Source organism: Sorex araneus, chromosome 2 (genome assembly GCF_027595985.1).
Source record: "Sorex araneus isolate mSorAra2 chromosome 2, mSorAra2.pri, whole genome shotgun sequence".
NCBI lineage: Eukaryota > Metazoa > Chordata > Mammalia > Eulipotyphla > Soricidae > Sorex > Sorex araneus.
The window spans coordinates 206,448,958-206,468,103 of NC_073303.1; the positions used below are offsets into that span (position 1 = coordinate 206,448,958).

General features: G+C 48.8%; 1 protein-coding gene across 2 annotated transcripts in view; it reads right to left on the bottom strand.

The window, feature by feature from the left end:
- CA12 (carbonic anhydrase 12) overlaps positions 1-19,146 on the bottom strand; it is a 60,759-nt gene that overhangs the window by 20,130 nt on the left and 21,483 nt on the right. For both annotated transcript variants that reach the window (XM_055129633.1, XM_055129632.1), the window contains exons 3-4: positions 5,739-5,918; positions 4,962-5,104 (exon numbers count right to left, since the gene is read on the bottom strand). In XM_055129633.1, the coding sequence (XP_054985608.1) occupies positions 4,962-5,104; positions 5,739-5,918 (323 nt within the window). The remainder of the gene's footprint in view (positions 1-4,961; positions 5,105-5,738; positions 5,919-19,146) is intronic.

The window sequence follows — 19,146 nt, forward strand, 5'->3', positions numbered from 1 at the left end:
AGGGTGGGGGTGGTGGGAGGGATGCTGGGACCATTGGTGGTGGAGAATGGGCACTGGTGGAGGGATGGACACTCGACCATTGTATGACTGAAACGTAAGCACGAAAGTTTGTAAGTCTGTAACTGTACCTCACGGTGATTCATTTAAAAATTAAAACAAATTATTAAAAAATTAGTGCATCAAGGAGGGCACAGAGAGATAGAGCAGGGAAGGGACTTGTCTTGCACGTGGCCAATCCAGGTTTGATCCCCCATATCCCATACGGTCCTCCAGGCCTGGCCAGGAGTGATCACTGAGTATGGAGCCAGGAGTAAGCCCCAAACACAGCTGGAAGTGGCCTCAAAACAAACTAGATACATAAAGTTATATAATAATCAGATTATTACATAGTAATATAGCGTTATTTCATCATTCCTTACAGCATTCAGTTCGCTGCCATATGGGTGGAACCGGGAGACATCATGTTAAATGAAGTCAGTCAGAAAAAAATAAACAGAATGATATCACTTACATGTATTCACAATAATTGGATGAAGAAATGTAAGGGATGCTTGTTTAAACCTAAGCTTTGTACTCTGAGCTCCAGAGTACGGGGAGGAGAAGGAAAGAAGTTGAGTGACTGGGGAGAAGAGACAGATCAAAAGCAACACAAGGTCAAGAGTACTGAGGTATATCATGAGACCCCAAACTTTAATAACTAATGAACTTAAAAAGGAGCCTAGGGCTGGAGCAATAGCACAGTGGGTAGGGCGTTTGCCTTGTACTTTTCCCACCAACAATGACCCCAGTTTCCCTCCTGCCACCTCCTCTAGCCTGCCTCTATGGCTCTATAGCAGGCACTTTCCTCTCTTCCTCTCTCTCTCTCTCTCTCTCTCTCTCTCTCTCTCTCTCTCTCTCTCTCTCTCTCTCTCCCCATCTCTTTGGAGCACTATGGTTTGCAATTCAGATACTGAGAGATTGCCATGTTTGTTCCTTAACCCACTTTCAGCACGCATTTTTTTTTTGGGTCACACCCAGCAATGCTCAGGAGTTACTCCCAGCTCTTCATAAAGGAGTTACTCCTGGCAGTGCTGGGTGATCATATGGGATGCCGGGAATGGAACTTGGGTCTGCCGCGTGCAAGGCAAACGCCCTACCTGCTGTGCTATCACTCCAGCCCAGCAGGCACGTCTTATCCAGAGTGATTATTTCCAACTATCTTTGTTATAATGGGCCCTCCTCTAACCCACTCTTGCCTTCTCCCTTGCACTTGAGGCAGGCTTCCAACTGTGGACCAATCGTTCTTGTCCTTGTTTCTACTGTCCTTGGTTATTAGTCTCATATTATGTTTTTTTATTTATATTCCACAAATGGGTGCAACCATTCTATGTCTGTCCTCCTTCTGACTCATTTCACTCAGCATGATACTTTCCATGTTCATCCATTTATAAGCGAATTTTATGACTTCATTTTTCTTAACTGCTGCATTGTATTCCACTGTGTAGGTGTATCATAGTTTTTTTTCTTTAATCAGTTGTCTGTTTTCAGGCACAAGTTTTTTTTTCCCCCCCCCAGATTTTGGTCACTGTGAATAGTGCTGCAATAAACATAGAAGGGCAGATGGAATTTCTGCAGTGTGTTTTAGGCTCCCAGAAGTGGTACTGCGGTACTGTTCTCCAGAAGGGTTGGACCAGTTCTCCAGAAGGGTTGGACCAGTCTGCGTTCCCACAACAATGAAGGAGAGTCCCTGTCTCCCCACATCCACACCAGCACTGGGTGCTCTTGTTCTTTGTGATGAATGCCAGTCTCTGCGGTGTGAGATTACATTTCATTGTTGTATTTATTTGCATCTCCCTGATGATTAACAATGTAGAGCATCTTTCATGAGTCCATTGGCCATCTGTATTTCTTCTCTGAGAAAGTTTTTGTTCACACCTTTTCCCCATTTTTTGATGGGGTTAGGTGTTTTTTCCTTGTAAAGTTCTACCAGTGCCTTATATATCTTGGGTATTAACCCCTTATCAGATGGGTCATCATCATCCCGTTGATTGTCAATTTCTCTAGCGGTCTCAGTAACATCTCCATTCATCCTAGCCCTGAGATTTTAGCAGCCTCTCTTTACTCATCCTTCCCAACAGTGCAGCATTGGAGGCTCTTCCAGGGTCAGGGGAATGAGACCCATCATTGTTAGTGGTTTTGGCATATGAGTACGCCATGGGGAGTTTGCCAGGCTCTCCCATGCAGGAAACTCTCAGTAGCTTGCCAGCTTGTCCAAGAGGGAAAACTAGGCTATTTTTTCCCAATCTGTGAAATGTCTTTGTATCTTGGCCACTGTTTCTTTTGAGGTGCAGAAGCTTCTAAGTTTAATGTAGTCTTATTTGTTTATCTTTGCTTCCACTTACTTGGTCAGTGGTGTTTCATCTTTGAAGATGCCTTTAGTTTCAATGTTATGGAGGGTTTTGACCACATTTTCCTCCACAAACCTTTTGGATTCAGTTCTGATGTTGAGGTCTTTAATCCATTTTTATCTGACTTTTGTGCCTGGCATTAGGAAGAGGCCTGCCCACTCAGTACCTCTATCAAAATCACAACACCCAAAAGGAGAGAGAGAGCAAAAGGGAATGCCCTGCCACAGAGGTGGGGTGGGGTGGAGGGTACAGGGTGGGGGTGGTGGGAGGGATGCTGGGACCATTGGTGGTGGAAAATGGGCACTGGTGGAGGGATGGACACTCGACCATTGTATGACTGAAACATAAGCATGAAAGTTTGTAAGTCTGTAACTGTACCTCACAGTGATTCACTAATAAAAAATTAAAAAAGAGAAAAAAGAGACCTGAGTTCACTTATTTTGTATGTAGTTACCCAGTTTTCCCAGCACCACTTGTTGAAGAGGCTTTCCTTGCTCCACTTCGTATTTCATGTTCCTGTATCAAAGATTAGGTGAGCATATATTTGAGGGCCATTTTCAGGATATTCTACTCTGTTCCACTGATCTGTAAGTCTATCTTTTTTCCCAATACCAGGCTGTTTTAATTATTACCGCTTTGTAGTACCGTTTGAAGTTGGGGAAGGTGATGCCTTCCATCTTCTTTTCTCCAAGGACTGCTTTAGTTATTCATGGGGGTTTGTTGTTCCATCTGAATTTCAGAAGTATTTTTATCTATTCCTTTGAAACATTTCAGGCCGTGCATTGTTTGAAGAAATGAAGCAGAATTGTCAATGGCTATGGCCCCCGCAGTCCAAGACCCTTACTTTCCCTCAGAGGGAAAGTGAACACCAAAACACCTCTGTGCTTTGCTCTGCCTAAGAATTTTTCTCGCTATGCTCAGCCTGAATCAGAGGAGGCACCAACCTCCTCGAACTATAGGGAAATCAGTCCCTGTCCTGAGGTCTGCAGGCCATCCCTGCACACTCTGTCCCAAGGAACCATGGTACTTCCTTGTCCCTCCCTGAGAATCCGCCTCCTCAGCTTACCCTGGCAATGTTCCCATATTGCCCTTTATGACACTTGATCATAAGGCCGTATGTCTAATGATGGGACTTAATACCAGAAAATACAAGAGCCAGAAATATGTTCAAGTGCCAAGCCCTCCTGAGCCTGCACCCAAACTCCTTTTTTATTCCTGAGCATTGCAATTAGCTGGAAAGAAATTGCAGTTCAGGAAGGTTCAGAGATGGGCATGGTCTGAAATGTGTGTGTCTCAGTGGTGCCATCCGATTGGGCCAGAATTATAGCCCCCACATAGGTAACTTGGCATGTAATTAGCCTGAGATGTTAAATTTCAGCAGTTACAGCCAGCAGAAGAGTCGAGCTGTGGGTGCACTACATGGCTCAGCAACACATTCTCTGTGTCGCCCCCAGACATTCAGAATCACATCCCCGTACTCTCCTCTTGGGAGCTCTGAAAGGGGCACGCATGCATGCTTGCGCACACACACATTCACGCACATGCATACACTCATCCCCCCCACATATAAATACATATGCACACATCTGAACCACACTCCCATGTTCCATTCTCTAAGAGCTCTGAAGTTGTTCATGCATGCAAGCGCATACACACACACACACACACACACACACACACGCACACACTGTACACTTAAAAAACAAGAACAGTTTTCTGCACTTGCTCCTGTTTACTCCTGCATTCATTCATTTTTTTTTTTCTTTTTGGGTCACACTTGGTGAGGCACAGGGGTTACTCCTGGCTCCGCACTCAGGAAATTACTCCTGGCGGTGCTCGGGGGACCATATGGGATGCTGGGAATCGAACCCGGGTTGGCCACGTGCAAGGCAAACGCCCTCCCCGCTGTACTATCGCTCCAGCCCTACTCCTGCATTTCGGTGAGTGCCTCCAGTGACATAACCGAGTGCAGTGCTGACTTCCCAGGCTGGCAGAAGCTACCGGGTGTCCAGATTCCTCTGTGCCCCAAATTTGTGACCAGCTGGGTGACTGCCTCTGAACCTGGGTCCTCAAGTTCCAAGGTCAACACAAGACCAGGAAGAGGAAAAGTAAGACAGGAAGGTGAGTGAAGAGAGGCTGAGAAGTCTGGGGAGCAGGCGCTGTGGCAGGACGTGGCAGCCTGAGAGGGGAGGCCAGGTCTGGAGACAGTGTGAGACCCCATGAACCGGGGGGCAGCCCTGCCTGGGGCAGTGCCACTCAGCAGGGGCATGGGCAAGCGTGGCACGACTGGGGGCCAAGGGCCCGAGTGCTATATCTCTTGACACAGTCGTGGTCTCCCATGTGGATCCTGTGTGTTGTGCCCCCGGCCCCACCCGATAAGTATCACATGATGCTCACACCCCATTCACGTGTGCACAAGACTGCCTTGAAGTCTCTGAGACCCTGTGCTGGAGGGCGCAGTGGCCCAGGGGACGGGGAGGGGGGCCGAAGAGCAGAGCCCGGAGTGTGAGCTGACTTCAGCTGTGCTCCAGCCCGGGGAGGGCCCGTGACCACCCGCTCCACGTGCCCCCTCACCTCGGCGGCAAAGTGCTCCCCGGCGATGGTGTGCTCGGAGCCCCGGGGGTTGCTGCGGTCCCCCCAGTGCAGGTGCAGCTGCGAGGCGCTGTAGCGGAATGGGAGCCCGTGCAGGGACAGGCTGGGGGGCAGGATCAGCCTCACTGTGGGGAGAAGGGGCGGGTCTCAGGGTGCTGGCCGCGGGGTGCCACCTCAGTGCCCTCAGCACCGCCGGGCTCACGCAGGAGCCAGCACGGCAGTGCCCGCTCAGAACCTGGGGCTTCCCTTAGGGGTCCCCGCTTGCCTCAAGCTGCCCCTCCCAGCAGCACCCCGAGAACAGGGGGTAACAGAGGGTGACACTCTAGAGCAGTGGGCGATGGCTCTTGGCCGATGAGGGGTTACTCTGAGAGCAGAGCCTTGCAGGAAGTACGGGAGGAAGCCGTGGGATCCCCCACCCCCACCTACAGAAGCTAGAACCCCACCCACCACGTAGCCACTTATCTAGTCACCCCACACCCCTCAGCACAGCCATCGTCCTGACAAAAGTCCCAGGAGATTCCATTTCCTCCCCCCAGCTACCTGGTCAAGCAGGGGCTCACCGCTGAGTCTGCCTGACCGGGGCCCGCAGCTCTGCCTCGTCTTCTGAGAGATGTGGACCCCTCCCTCCCTGCCCCCCCCCCAGTCCTCCCCGTGTCCAGCCCCTCCTCCAGAGTCAGTCCTGGCCTCCACCGAGTCCACTGCCTCTTCGCTGTCTGGCAGGAAGAGGCCGGCCGGAGAGCCAAGGGCCGGGCCCCTCACCAGAGTGGCCATCGTTGGTCAGGACAAGCTGGTCCTGTGCAGACAGGTTGTAGCCCTGCAGCCGCAGGGGGCCCAGGCTGGCGTTGTACAGGAGGATGTCGGAGTGCAGGTCTATGGGGGACTGCAGCAGGCCCCCGCAGGACGGGTACTTCTTGGACCAGCTCTTCTCCCCAGTGGGACCTGCGCGGAGAGACCCCACCCAGGATTCAGTCATTTCCCCACAAGCCTCCCCTCTCATTCGTCCTAAGTGTGCCCAGTACAACTGTTCATCTCCCCCTTTCCTTTTTTCCCAGAAATCTATTTTTCAAGGTCCAGTCTGAGAAGTGGGTCTAGCCAGGGCCCCCCCATGAAAGCAGTGTGTGGAGGGGAGGCAGGGGGAGGGTGGGGAAGGGGGTATATACCAGGGATATTGGTGGTGGGGAATGTGCCCTGGTGGAGGGATGGGTGTTTGATCGTTGTGAGATTGTAACCTGAACATGAAAGCTTGCAACTATCTCATAGTGATTCAATAAAATTAAACAACAACAACAACAACAACAACAACAACAACAAAACAGTTTAACACCCGTGTACTGAGTCCTTCTCCTTCCTAATGCAGTAGTTCCCCTGCACAGCAGCCCAAGCAGCACTTGGGGCCCTCCTCACGAGCCGACAGTGACTGTGAACTTGGGGGACAGGTCAAGGCGTTCAGATTCCTGCAAGGATTTTTACTCAAAGTCATGGGACTCCCCCCCACCCGCCCCCATAACACAGGAACGGGGCCTCTACGCACCCAGGCTTGTATCCCAGGGGAAATATTGTAATGAGTCCTGGGAAATGACCCAATTTACAAGAAAACACGGACTGCCCACAGCTCTCTACAGGCCTGTGGCACAAGTGGTGGATTTGTGGGTCTAACCTTCCGAATAAGGTGCTCTTGAGAACAAAGAATGTTGGTGTGGTGTGAACAGTAGCAATGGGACCCACCTGAGAGGGATGCGCAAAACCCACCACGTAAGTGTAGGGCTGGAATCACAGGACTAAGGCCTGTGCCAGGAAGATGCGTGACAATTCGGCCAACTAATTATTACAATGTCAGTGACAAGCGATCAGTGTGCGAGAACAGACACAAAAATGAAATCTCCTGGGCTCGGGCTTCTTGCTAACTACCAGGTGACAGCCCTTCCTTTGGAAATGAAAATAAACAATCCAATCCCATGTTCAGATAAACTTTCTTACTCCCACAGGGAAAAGACTTTAAGGAATGTAAAACTATGTTTAAAAGATTATCTCCTATGGTAATTAAATGGATTTTCAGGTTGAGGTTTCTCCAGAAAAGCAAATAATTGGCATGTCATGGCTTGTTAAGGTAGATCCAGGGTGCCCTTCGGGCTCTCTGAAATCTGGGAGCCAAGCTCTGCCGTGTCGGATGCACTTTTCAGTCTGTGAGCCCAAGGGAGAATACACACGAGAGCAAAAGAGGAAGGGACACCGCTTCTTGGAACACTTCCACTGACAACAGCTCCATTTCCCAAGACGAAGAGGGCACACCACCCCCACGGAGCCCAGACTCCCTACGCCTGATGCTCTGTCCGGTGGGTCTATAGGACAGGAAAGTGTCAGGAGCAAGATGTGGCGTCCAGATTTGTTTAAGATGCTCTGAGGACTTGGTGCCAAATCTGAAAACAGTTTGGACCTCTAACTTTCGAGTTCATCCACCTTTGGGCATAACTCTTCAGAAATGTGAGAGTTTAGAGAAATTTCCCAAAACTTCAGTCTCCAACCTCTCACCGGCCACTGGTTCTCCCTTGAGTGTCCCAGCTCTAGTCCACACCCATCTTCATTGTTCGAGTTTAGAGTCTGGACTCAGGGCAACTCGACCACAGCGAGACGGCGTCTTGGGGAAACGACACAAAAGCAGCAGCTCCGGAGAGCGCTGGAAGTGTACAGTCACTCGGGGGGAAGGGGGTGGGGGGGGTCTAGTTTTTCTCAGGCGCTGAAGTGAGCAGTGATGAAACAGGCGACACGCTAGCTCTACCCATCGGGAAGAGGCCTGCTTGCCAGCCTTCTGACTGCCCTCAGTACCACCCGGACCCACAGCCAGGGCGGCAGGAGCTGATGCCAGGCATGAAGGGAGAAGTCAGAAAGTGAGAGCTAAGATTTCTCTTTGCACCCATGACTTAGGCTGGGAAGAACTTTCTTTTCCCAGAGGCAAGTCTTAGTGACCTTGAGATCACTAAGAGCATCTTAGTGATCACTGCTCCCTTCATCACCAAATCACGGTGTCCGGGGCACTTTCACAACCCTATGAACCCATGTTCTGATTTGGTTTATATGCTAAGCAGGCATTTTGTGACCATTTTCTTTTTCTTTTCTTTTCTTTTCTTTTCTTTTCTTTTCTTTTCTTTTCTTTTCTTTTTTTTGCTTTTTGGGTCACACCCAGCGGTGCTCAGGGGCTACTCCTGGCTCTGCACCCAGGAATTACCCCTGGAGATGCTCGGGGGACCATATGGGATACTGGGAATCGAACCCGAGTCGGCTGCATGCAAGGCAAACGCCCTACCCACTGTGCTATTGCTCCAGCCCCTTGTGACCATTTCCTTAAAGAACAGAGTGCTTGGGAAGAGGTTATTGGGAAGACAGCTGGGAAAACAGCTCAACAGGCTGAATTTTGCCTGAGGGAAGCCCAGTTTGATTTCCAAGCATGGCCCCCCAAATAATCATCCCAAACAGGTTATCAGGAGAAATTTTTGTTTTTCTTTTACCTCCACATGCTCTTCGCTAGGGATTAGATCAAATCAGATATTTGGAGCCAGGAAAGACTGAAAGATGTGAAAGTGTAAGGGTGTCAGTGGTGGTAAAAGCTTTTGAGGAAAAAAGAAGCCACAAGGATGCACCAAGGACGGTCTACAGAGTGGGACCCTAACGTGAGCCGTCCCACCAGCTTTGCTGAGTCTACTTCCGATTCAGACAAACTGGGTCGGTCGGAAAGCTCTAGAAGGCTCTCAAGCACCAAGAGTTATAAAGATTCCCTGGAGTGGCACCCTCATTCTGCATCAGGCAGGTTTGAGCAAGCAAGAGAGAGCCGTCAGGTACGTGATAAGGTGTTCTGAGAACTCATCTGTGTGAATGAAACACAGACAGCGACTTCTCGGGAGGCCCCAGCGAGCTGGCAGCTGTGTGCCAGAAACCTGTCGGGGGTCTCAGAGTGACACACCCCAGGGGTGCTTGTCTTGAACTCCCCATTTCCTCATTTTCCATCTCCCTGTTACCTCTTCACCACCATCAGCATCATTATAGCTTGGATCCTTTTCTTAAAAAATTTTTTTTTTTAACTGAATCACTGTGAGAACAGTTACAAAGCTTCCAGGTTTAAGTCTCAGTCCTACAATGATCCAACACCCACCCCTTCACCAGTGCACATGTTCCACCACCAAGACCCCCAGTACACCGCCCCCCCCACCATCCTACCCCCAACCCTGCCGGTGTGGCAGACGGTTTTCACTTTACTCTTTCTTTACTTCGGTTACATTCAATGTCTGGACAGAAAACCCACTATTATTATTTGGAATTTCCCCGCTACAATCAGACCTGCCGAAAAGGCATCATTTGATCCTTTGTTTTCTATTGCTGGTCATGAAGAATACATGATTTTGGATTTCTGGTATTTTAGTAATTAAATACTAAATTTAATTACTAATTAAATGGTAATTTGATTTAACGTCCGGAGTGATGTCTGCCAGAAGCCGCTGGGTTCTGAAGTTGGTCTGTGTGCCTCTGGGATCATGGCCGTTCAGGAGCGGAGGAGCCGTTTGTGGGCGGCCCTTCGGGGTCTCATCTGGGCGGGGAGCAGTAGTTTGGATCCTTTTGATTCTCTTACTCCACAGGGTCAATCAGGCAAGAGCAATACATTGTATAGATTCTTTTAAAAATGGAAAGAAGACTGCTTTAGTAACTGAGTTCCCTTGCCTAAGCCACAGGACTTCCCGACTCTTTATCTCAGTGCTCACTCAGGCTCTCACTACAGGCGCAGCCAGCTCTTAGGTCTCCCCCTGAGCACAGAGCAGGCATGCTGCAGACTCATGTGACAGGTGGCCCAGCACTATTAGCAGAAAAGCAGGTGGCTGCTGAGAGACCCCTGGAAGCAGGACGAGACGCTCCAAGGACGCAGGGCCAGGCTGCCCAGAGAATGACCCAAGATTAGACTGAGTAGCTATCACCACTGCTCTTTTCAACCGCCGAGTAGAAGCGGTTTTAACTGCTCAAGGCCAGCCACACATGTTTAATGCTGCGTTATGCTTGCTTGCTTAGTTAGAAGAAAGTTTATTGATGTAGCAGAGCAGGATGTGATAAGAATGTATAAGAACTGCCTGGACTCAGGTTCAGGGCTGTTAGTTGTGCTGAGAACCATGTTCTCAGGGTCAGCAGCCCCCCCCAGAAGGTTAGGAAAGCCTCTTCAAATCAGCAAACAAGTGTGCTGGAGACTTCTTCTCACCCTGCAACACTCACAAGCTGGATTCTCGAGCCTCTTCCATGGTCAACTCTGATCTGTGATTTTTTTTTTTTTTGCTTTTTGGGTCACACCTGGCGATGCACAGGGGTTACTCCTGGCTCATGCACTCAGAAATCACTCCTGGCGGTGCTCAGGGGATCCTATGGGATGCTGGGAATTAAACCCGGGTTGGCCGGGTGCAAGGCAAACGCCCTACCCGCTGTGCTATCACTCCAGCCCCTGCTCTGTGATTTTTTTGAGGGTAAGGGATATTCCCAAGTGATGCTCCAAGGGCCAAGGTCAGTCCCAGTGATGTTAGACCAAAAGGACCTACAGTTTATTTATTTATTATTATTATTATTATTATTATTATTTTTTTTTTTTTTTGGTTTTTGGGTCACACCTGGCGATGCACAGGGGTTACTCCTGGCTCTGCACTCAGGAAATTACTCCTGGCGGTGCTCAGGGGACCATATGGGATGCTGGGATTTGAACCCGTTTATTTATTATTTTTTTTTGCTTTTTTGGTCACACCTGGCGATGCACAGGGGTCACTCCTGGCTCATGCACTCAGGAATTAACTCCTGGCAGTGCTCAGGGGACCATATGGGATGCTGGGAATCGAATCCGGGTTGGCCGCGTGCAAGGCCAACGCCCTACCTGCTGTGCTATCTCTCCAGCCCCAGGACCTACAGTTTAATACCAAGGTCTGAGGACATGGACTGCTTGGTCCCTGAGCTACCCAGAACCACCAGAGCCGCCATGGTAGTATTTGGGGGGGGTCTCTGGAACTGCATTCAGGGATGCTCAGAGGGTCATGTGGAGCCAGGGATTGACCAGGTCAGGCACATGCACCCACACTGCTGTTATCTCCTGCTGAGGGCCCACATTTCAGCTAAGGGTCCCCATTCAGACCTAGGGCTCTGTTGCCAGAAAAACTTTTCTCTGGACTGTTTATTTTTTAAAAGGAATGTGTGTAGTATTTAGAATAGCTAGATTCTGGAATGCAATGTCTTAAAGGGGGATATGCCTACATCTATGCCTAGATAGGCCACACAGTGTAGGGCAGAGAAGGAAAGAAGAAGTAGAGGGGAAGGGAGACGAGACAGGTGAGAAGCAGTGGGGTCCAGGTCCGGGGGGCAGGTAAAAGGTGGTGTTAAGGAATGATAGAGCCAAATATTCAAGCCACAGAGTCAAAACCACTGAAGTCAAGAGACCCAAACTTCAGCGACGAACCTGGAAAAGGAGGCTTTCAAGAGGGTCGGCTGGGGGGTGGGGGAGAGGGGGCGGGAGTAAGGGAGGGAACCTGGGGACATTGGTGGAGGGAAGTTGACCATGGGGATGGGACCGGTGCTGCAACATTGAATGTCTAAAACTCAACTATGGGGCTGGAGTGATAGCACAGCGGGTAGGGCATTCACCTTGCACACGGCCGACCCGGGTTCGATCCCCGGCATCCCATATGGTCCCCCAAGCACCGCCAGGAGTAATTCCTGAGTTCAAAGCCAGGAGGTAACCCCTGTGCATTGCCAGGTGTGACCCAAAAAGCGAAAAACCAAAAAAAAAACTCCCCAAAAACCTCAACTATGAATAACTTTGAAACTCACGGTGCTTTAATAAAAAAATAAAATTAAAAACATTTTTAAAAGAGGAAGGAGCATTCATTTCTGGCTCCCGTGCAAGTGTGACATTACTGAGTTTTTCCTTTACTCTACAGTGTGTTGGGTCTCTCCCTGGATGGGACTCTGTGTCCCCCTGACTCTGTGTCTCCCCGTTACCCTTTCCAAATGAAACCACGGCACTGCTTCCTCCTGCTTTGTGAAACAGAAGGACCAGAACGTAGCATGGCCAGGCTGCTTATGCGATGTTAACTCATAACGTAAGTTTCTGTTATGAAATGTAAAAAGAGATCAATGTAGCACGGTTCAAAATGCCTCTTATGATTTCTGGTTGGGGCTTAGGAGGCCCAGGGTACGAGACTGGCATTACTCAAAGACCAAAATTATTTTCATGAGATATTTAGAATATTAGCAACAGTCAAGCGATGAGGAAAATGAACCTCTCAACCCTCCATTATGTCCCCAGCTTTGCCAGCAAACCGTCAATTCATATACACACAATCCTCTCCCTGGAGAATTTTGATAGATTCAAATATATTCTATTGATGCACAGTTCAGTTTATATCTAAAACATAAGAACTCTTAAAACAAACCATAGCACCACTCCTTCACGTGGTTAAGAATGTACGACCCAGATGTAGCTCGGGACGGCACATGCTGTGTGTGTTTGAGATTCTGAGTGCACCCCTCACTCCCAGAGAAAAAATATATATTAACAACTCCTTAATACTATCAAAATCAAAAAGAATTCAGTCTTTTTTTCAATTATCTCATAATTTTTTTTTCTTTTTGGGTCACACCCAGTGATGCTCAGGGGTTACTCCTGGATTTGCACTCAGAAATTACTCCTGGCGGTGCGTGGGGGACCATACGGGATGCCGGGGATCGAACCCGGGTCGGCCGCGTGCAAGGCGAATGCCCTACCCGCTGTGCTATCGCTCTGGCCCCTCATAATTTTTTTAATGACTTATTTGTGAAATTCGGGATTCAGGAAAATCCTTCAGATTATAGTTAGCTGGGAGATTTAATGAGAGCTAATGAGAGATTTAATGGTCCTGTTTTCCCAGACGTCAGACCCTTAGAGTCAAGCCCTCTTTCTTCACTGGTCTCAGTCGGTCTCAACATCCTGAGATTGAAATTTGTCCCCGTTTGCCACTATCTCCAGCGGTTGGGCCAGCCCTGGCCGTGTCCTCCTGCTCAGGCCCAGCCACACTCCAGCTCAGCCTTCCTCGGGGCACCTGGCTGCTTCCATGTAGCCAGGTTTAAAGCAGGTGCCACTCATCCCACACGCTTCACCCTGGCACATCCTGCCCTCCCTCAACCAAGCAGAGTCAGAGCCTTTTCTCATGGCAGTTCAGGGTCTTCAGGGCCCCCATGTCCCCATCACCCCCTTGGCCAGGCGGCTCTCCCAGCCGCAGAGCAAGCTTTGTCCCCCAACCGGCACCAATGCCTCAAAGCTGCAGAGATGCTTCCAGAACCCGGCCCAGGCTGAGTCTCATCTAGTGCACCCCAAAGTGGGGCGGGTGAGCCCCCACCCACCCACACAGAGCCCCAGAGCCCCAAAACTTCCACACTCCACAATCACTGCCAGGCTCATGCCGAACTCCACTGCTCAGGACGTGCCTGCTCCAGAAACTGATCTGTTGAAAAACTCAGGTATGCAGGTTTCGTGACTGAAATCTCCAGGTTCTCACGAAGTTGGGGATGGGACACCTTCCCCCAGTCTCCCTGTTCTTTTGAGGGCCTGAAAGCCATGCCCATGAATTGCCTCTTGCACCAAGTAAGCTCGCTAATGGGCATAATCCAGAGACTCATAAATCTCAAAAGAGATTGATTAACAAGATGTAGAGATGCTTCTGGAGCCCAGAGTCAACATCCAGTTAAAAATTTAACTCCAGTTATGTTAGAAAAGATGAAGTCATGAGATTTGCCTATAAGTGGATCAACATGGAAAGTATCGTGTTAAGTGAGATGAGTCAGAAAGAGAGGGACAGACATAGAAAGCTTGCACTCCACTTATATTGTGGAACATAAAGTAGCAGAATGGGAGACTAACACCCGAGAGTAGTAGAGATAAGTACCAGGAGGTTAGTTCCATGGTTTGGAAGCCGGCCTCGTATGCTGGGGAAGAGGGCAGCTCAGATAGAGAAGGGAACACCAGGTAAAGGGTGTTCTGAGGACCCGCTAGGGATGGGAGATATGTGCTGTAAGTAGACTATAGACTGAATATGATGGCCACTCAATACCTCTATTGCAGACCACAACACCCAAAAGGAGAGAGAGAACAAAAGGGAATGCCCTGCCACAGAGGCGGGGTGGGGCAGGGGAGCGGGATAGTATGGGGGTGGTGGGAGGGATCCTGGGCTTACTGGTCTTGGAGAATGGGCACTGGTGGAGGAATGATACTCATCATCGTGTGACTGGAACGCAAGCACGAAAGTTTATAACTCTGTAATTGTACCTCACGGTGACCCACTAATAAAATTTTTTTTTTAATTCCAGTTGTATCACCCCATTCAAAATTTTAGAATTCCTGGAGTGTGCGGTTCACCTGCCTGCCCTAGAAGACTGTGAAACACAGGCACTTTCTTTACATCCCCCCACATGCGAATAGAGTGGCACTTAGGAAACACTTGGAGGATTTCTTCCTCTCCAGTGTCTCGCCATAAGGGCTAAGAGAAGGAGTCTCAGACAGACAGATGGTGAGGCACAGGGAGGGGGAGGGGGAGAGGGAGAGGGAGAGGGGTGGGGGTGTAGGGAGATGAGGGTCACGAGGCTTTCTGTAATCATTACAGTCCCGGGAACTCACAGTGCCAGAACCAAGTCAGACCTCACGCATCCGAGGCACGTGCTCTGCCACTCGGGCTACATCCCCGGTCCCTTTGCTTTTCTAATGGAGAGACATGAGTGTCCGAGGCACGTGCTCTGCCACTCGGGCTACATCCCCGGTCCCTTTGCTTTTCTAATGGAGAGACATGAGTGTACTTCCTTGCAGAAGCAAAAGGAGGAGAGAGAAGGAAGGTCGGATCCAAAGAGAAAAAGCAGCTGGCCGTGACCCTGAGGATTCAGCAGGGCTCAGTTTAGCCAGCAGGGGCTGAAGACAGCTCTGGGCTGCAGGAAGCCTTTGCTAATTATTTGCTGACTAGATCAGTCCAGAACTCTAAACCTGGCCTGACATAAAACCCCTAGAGTTACAACACCCAGAAGGAGAGAGAACAAAAGGGAATGCCCTGCCGCAGAGGCAGGTGGGGGATGGGGTGGTGGTGGTGGGAGGGATACTGGGATCTTTGGTGGAGGTGAATGGGCACTGGTGGCGGGATGGTAAACGATCACTGTATGACTGAAATGCAAACACAAAAGTTCATAAGTTTGTGGGGCTGGAGTGATAGCACAGTGGGTAGGGCATTTGCCTTGCACGAGGCTGACCCGGGTTCGATTCCGAGCATCCCATATAGTCCCCTGAGCACCACCAGGGGTAGTTCCTGAATGCAGAGCCAGGAGTAACCCCTGTGCATCACCGGGTTTGACCCAAAAAGCAAAAACAAAACAAAACAAAACAAAAGTTCGTAAGTTTGTAATTACATCACAGTGACTCTCTAATAAAAAATTAAAAAAAAAAAACAACCCAACAAAACAAAACAACAACAACAACAAAACCCCTAGGGTAAAAAATCCAGTAAGAAATTCTGGAACTCAGCAGGCCAGGGATGCTCAGTTTGACCATGGACATATAAGCAGTCTCACACTCTGAGGTAACACAGACCAAGAGCCACAATATGCCTTTTACAATCTTTAAAAAAATTCAGTACTTTAAAAAAAATTCAGGACTTGTTTTGGATATTAATACATTTAATGTCCTATTTTAAAATTTAATTTAAAGTTTCCACGGGACATCAAAAGACCGTGTGGCCGCCCACCTATGAGATGGTCAGACTTCTTTGTCAAAATCCTGAACGAATGGTTTGAGGCTCTTCGTGCTCCTGGAGCAAGCAGATACCATTGGGCTACACTAGCATGAGACAGAGACAAATGGAGACATTACTGGCGCCTGCTTGAGCAAATTGAAGATCAATGGTATGACAAGTGATACAAGTGACAATTAAAGCTTCAAAGCAGGTACAAAGTAAAGAGAATCTCATGGCCCCGTGTGCCCTGCAATTCTTGGCTAACTTAGCTGCATCTAAGCACCCCCAGCTAGTACTGCATCCCTGAATTACTTTGAAGAAAATCAATAGATACTCACATATCATTAAAGGGCAGAACTTTTCCAACAATAAACCACAGTATCATTTCCAAGTCTAAAAATTGTTTAAAAATAAATTTTTACTGCCATAAAATAGATAGTCAACAAATTTCCACCATTGTCCCTTTAACAAACTGCTAAAACTTATTTAACAGTTATTTGAATCAGGGTCAAAATAAGGTCCATGTATTGTGATAGTCATAGGTGTGATGAGTTTCTTTTTATGTGGATATCCCCCTTCATCTCTCCCCAACATGACGTATTTACTCTGTAATTATACACATGGCTCATTACTGCCTTGGGCAAATAGCAATTTATGCAAGTAAACTGAGGATTATTTTATTATTTTACAATGTGTTTGCTGACATGCTAACAAGTACAAAGTTGATGGGGTGAATAATTTCTTATTTAGCTACACTGTCAACCTAAAATCGGGCAGAGCTCCTCAGAAGAACTATGTCTGCTATCTATGTAGGATTTGTTTCTCATCGATCACTTTGCCCCCGCCAAATGCATTCTGTCTCCTCAAAACTAATATGAACTTCTTATTGAATATAAATCTTGTTGTCACTTGGGCACTCCCTGTCAGAGTCTGGACACCAAAATTGCATCTATTGCTATTCTGTTGGAGGGTGGTCTGCTTAGGCCTGTCGCAGTCAGTTCTCCCATCTGCTACTGTCTTGACATGTCATACTCTCAGAATCCCTCGATGTGTGTGAGGTCCTGCACGCCACTGCTCACGGCCTGGCCTGAACCCCACGGCATGTCTCTTTGAACAAGTAATCAAATGACAGATCAAAACCTACCCAGATAAAATTTTAGTGCCAAAGTTAATGTATTCTGGGTATATGCCTTAAAAAAAAAACAAAAAACAAGGGGGCTGGAGTGATAGTATAGCAGGTAGGGCGTTTGCCTTGTATGAGGCTGACCTGGGTTCAATTCCCAGCATCCCATATGGTCCCCCAAGCACCGCCAGGAGTAATTCCTGAGTGCAGAGCCAGGAGTAACCCCTGTGCATCGCCGGGTGTGACCCAAAAAGCAAAAACAAACAAACAAAAACAAGCATCAGAATTTCTGCATAATGAAAGCTTTGGGTCCTCCAAAGTTTTCTTTGTAAAGATATCTGACTATATATATATATATATATATATATAGTCTTTTATATATATGTATATATAAAAGACTATATATATATAAAGACTATATATATATAAGACTATATATATATAAAAGAATATATATAAGAATATATATTCTTTTATATATATACATATATATAAAAGAATCTCAGAACTGAGTAGCTCGCTGCAGAGATGCCTCCAGACCATGCGTCCGGCTAATTTCACTGGGGGGCCTCAGACGAGAGCAGGCGTCGTGCCCCACACCCGCCCCTAGGAATCCCAGAGGCTGCCAACGTCCAGAACCCAGTCAGAGGTCTGGGTACGCAGGAGCGACGACTGCCAACTTCAGGCCTCAAGGGGAGGGGATGGTCCCTCTGGGACCCTGGATGCCACACCCAGGAAACTCCCTCCAGGTTGCTCATTAATGGCCAGGATCCAGAGACACACAAAAGGATCTCAGAACCCAGCAGCTCATTACAGAGATTTCTCTAGATTCTAATTATCTAAAGTTGTAGAAGATAAGACACGCCACGTGACATCTCATGTTATTCCTAACAAGCAATACAAAATAAGTGATCTGTCATCTGTCTGCCGGCAGGCTTGAGTGGTGGTGGGAAAATTCAAAATAATGGCGGCGGGAAGGTGTGGTGGTGGTGGGACTGGTGTCAAAATATTGACTGTAATCCAAGTTATTATGAACAACTTTATGAAAATAAAATTAAAAAACAAGATGTGGGGGCTGGAGTGATAGCACAGAGGGTAGGGATGTTTGCCTTGCATGCGGCCGACCCGGGTTCAAATCCCAGCATCCCATATGGTCCCCTGAGCACCGCCAGGGGTGATTCCTGAGTGCATGAGCCAGGAGTGACCCCTGTGCATTGCTGGGTGTGACCCAAAAAGCAAAAGCAAAAAAAAAAAACCAAGATGTCTGACTATACAGAAAAATGTACCAAGTCATGATATATATATTTCTGCGAAAGTGATCAGAGATGGTGTGCGAAGTTTAACACAGTTTCATAAAATAAATCAGATTTGCAGTAAAAATGATTATTGAAATGTTGGATGAAGGATAAGCTTGCTGGCAATCTCCTTGACATGCCACTGGATTACGAGTTGGATCATTAACTTTTCCCAGGAGGGCCTCCCCTGCCAGACAGGGCCACATGCTGGAGAGACAATGCAGAGCACAGCAGAGCTGGTCTCATTCCTTGAGAAGCCGATCTCTCAGCGGAAGAGACTGGTAATAAGTTACAAATGGACTAACAAGAAAAGCGATTACACATAATTACACTCTGGGACGGAGGCCCAGCCACCATCAGAGCTGGGAAGAAAGTAAGCCAGGACCATGGCCCAGGGGGCCGGGGGAGCGCCACAGCCAGCGGGCACACAGGCTGGCTCTGACGGAGGTGCCCAGAGACCGAGCAATCCTGAGAAGGCTTGCCGGGAGGGCGCGGTGGGCTCAGGGACCCTAGGGCAGCGGGTTCTTCCCGTGTCCAACACGAGGACTTCAGGAAGAACTTCAGCCTCACCTGGCAGCCTGTGTCCAGTGCTGGGACGGAGCCCACCCACCCTGCGTGCCTGATGGGGCCCCAGGAAGGTCCCCCTCCTGGGCACGCACAACCACGCCTCTCTGCGGACAAGTCACAGACGTCCACAGCCGTCACGAGCCTTGAGACGACCTGAAACCACACACATGCAGAACTCTGCTTCCACAGGGCAGCCACACGTTAAAATCATTTCTATCACATGCCTGCAGTAACTTACATGCCTCCAGCTGGTCCAAAGACAGTTCCTGAGAAAAGCGCCAGGCTCCTGCAGCACCCCCATTTCCTGGGTACCGACTGCACCCCACATCCATCCAGCGGCATAAGAGGCCACAGTGCCCGACTCTGGAGGCCTCCAGCAAGGGAGGACTTGCCCCGTTTTTGGGGCTTCCCATAGGGGAGACCCCCCA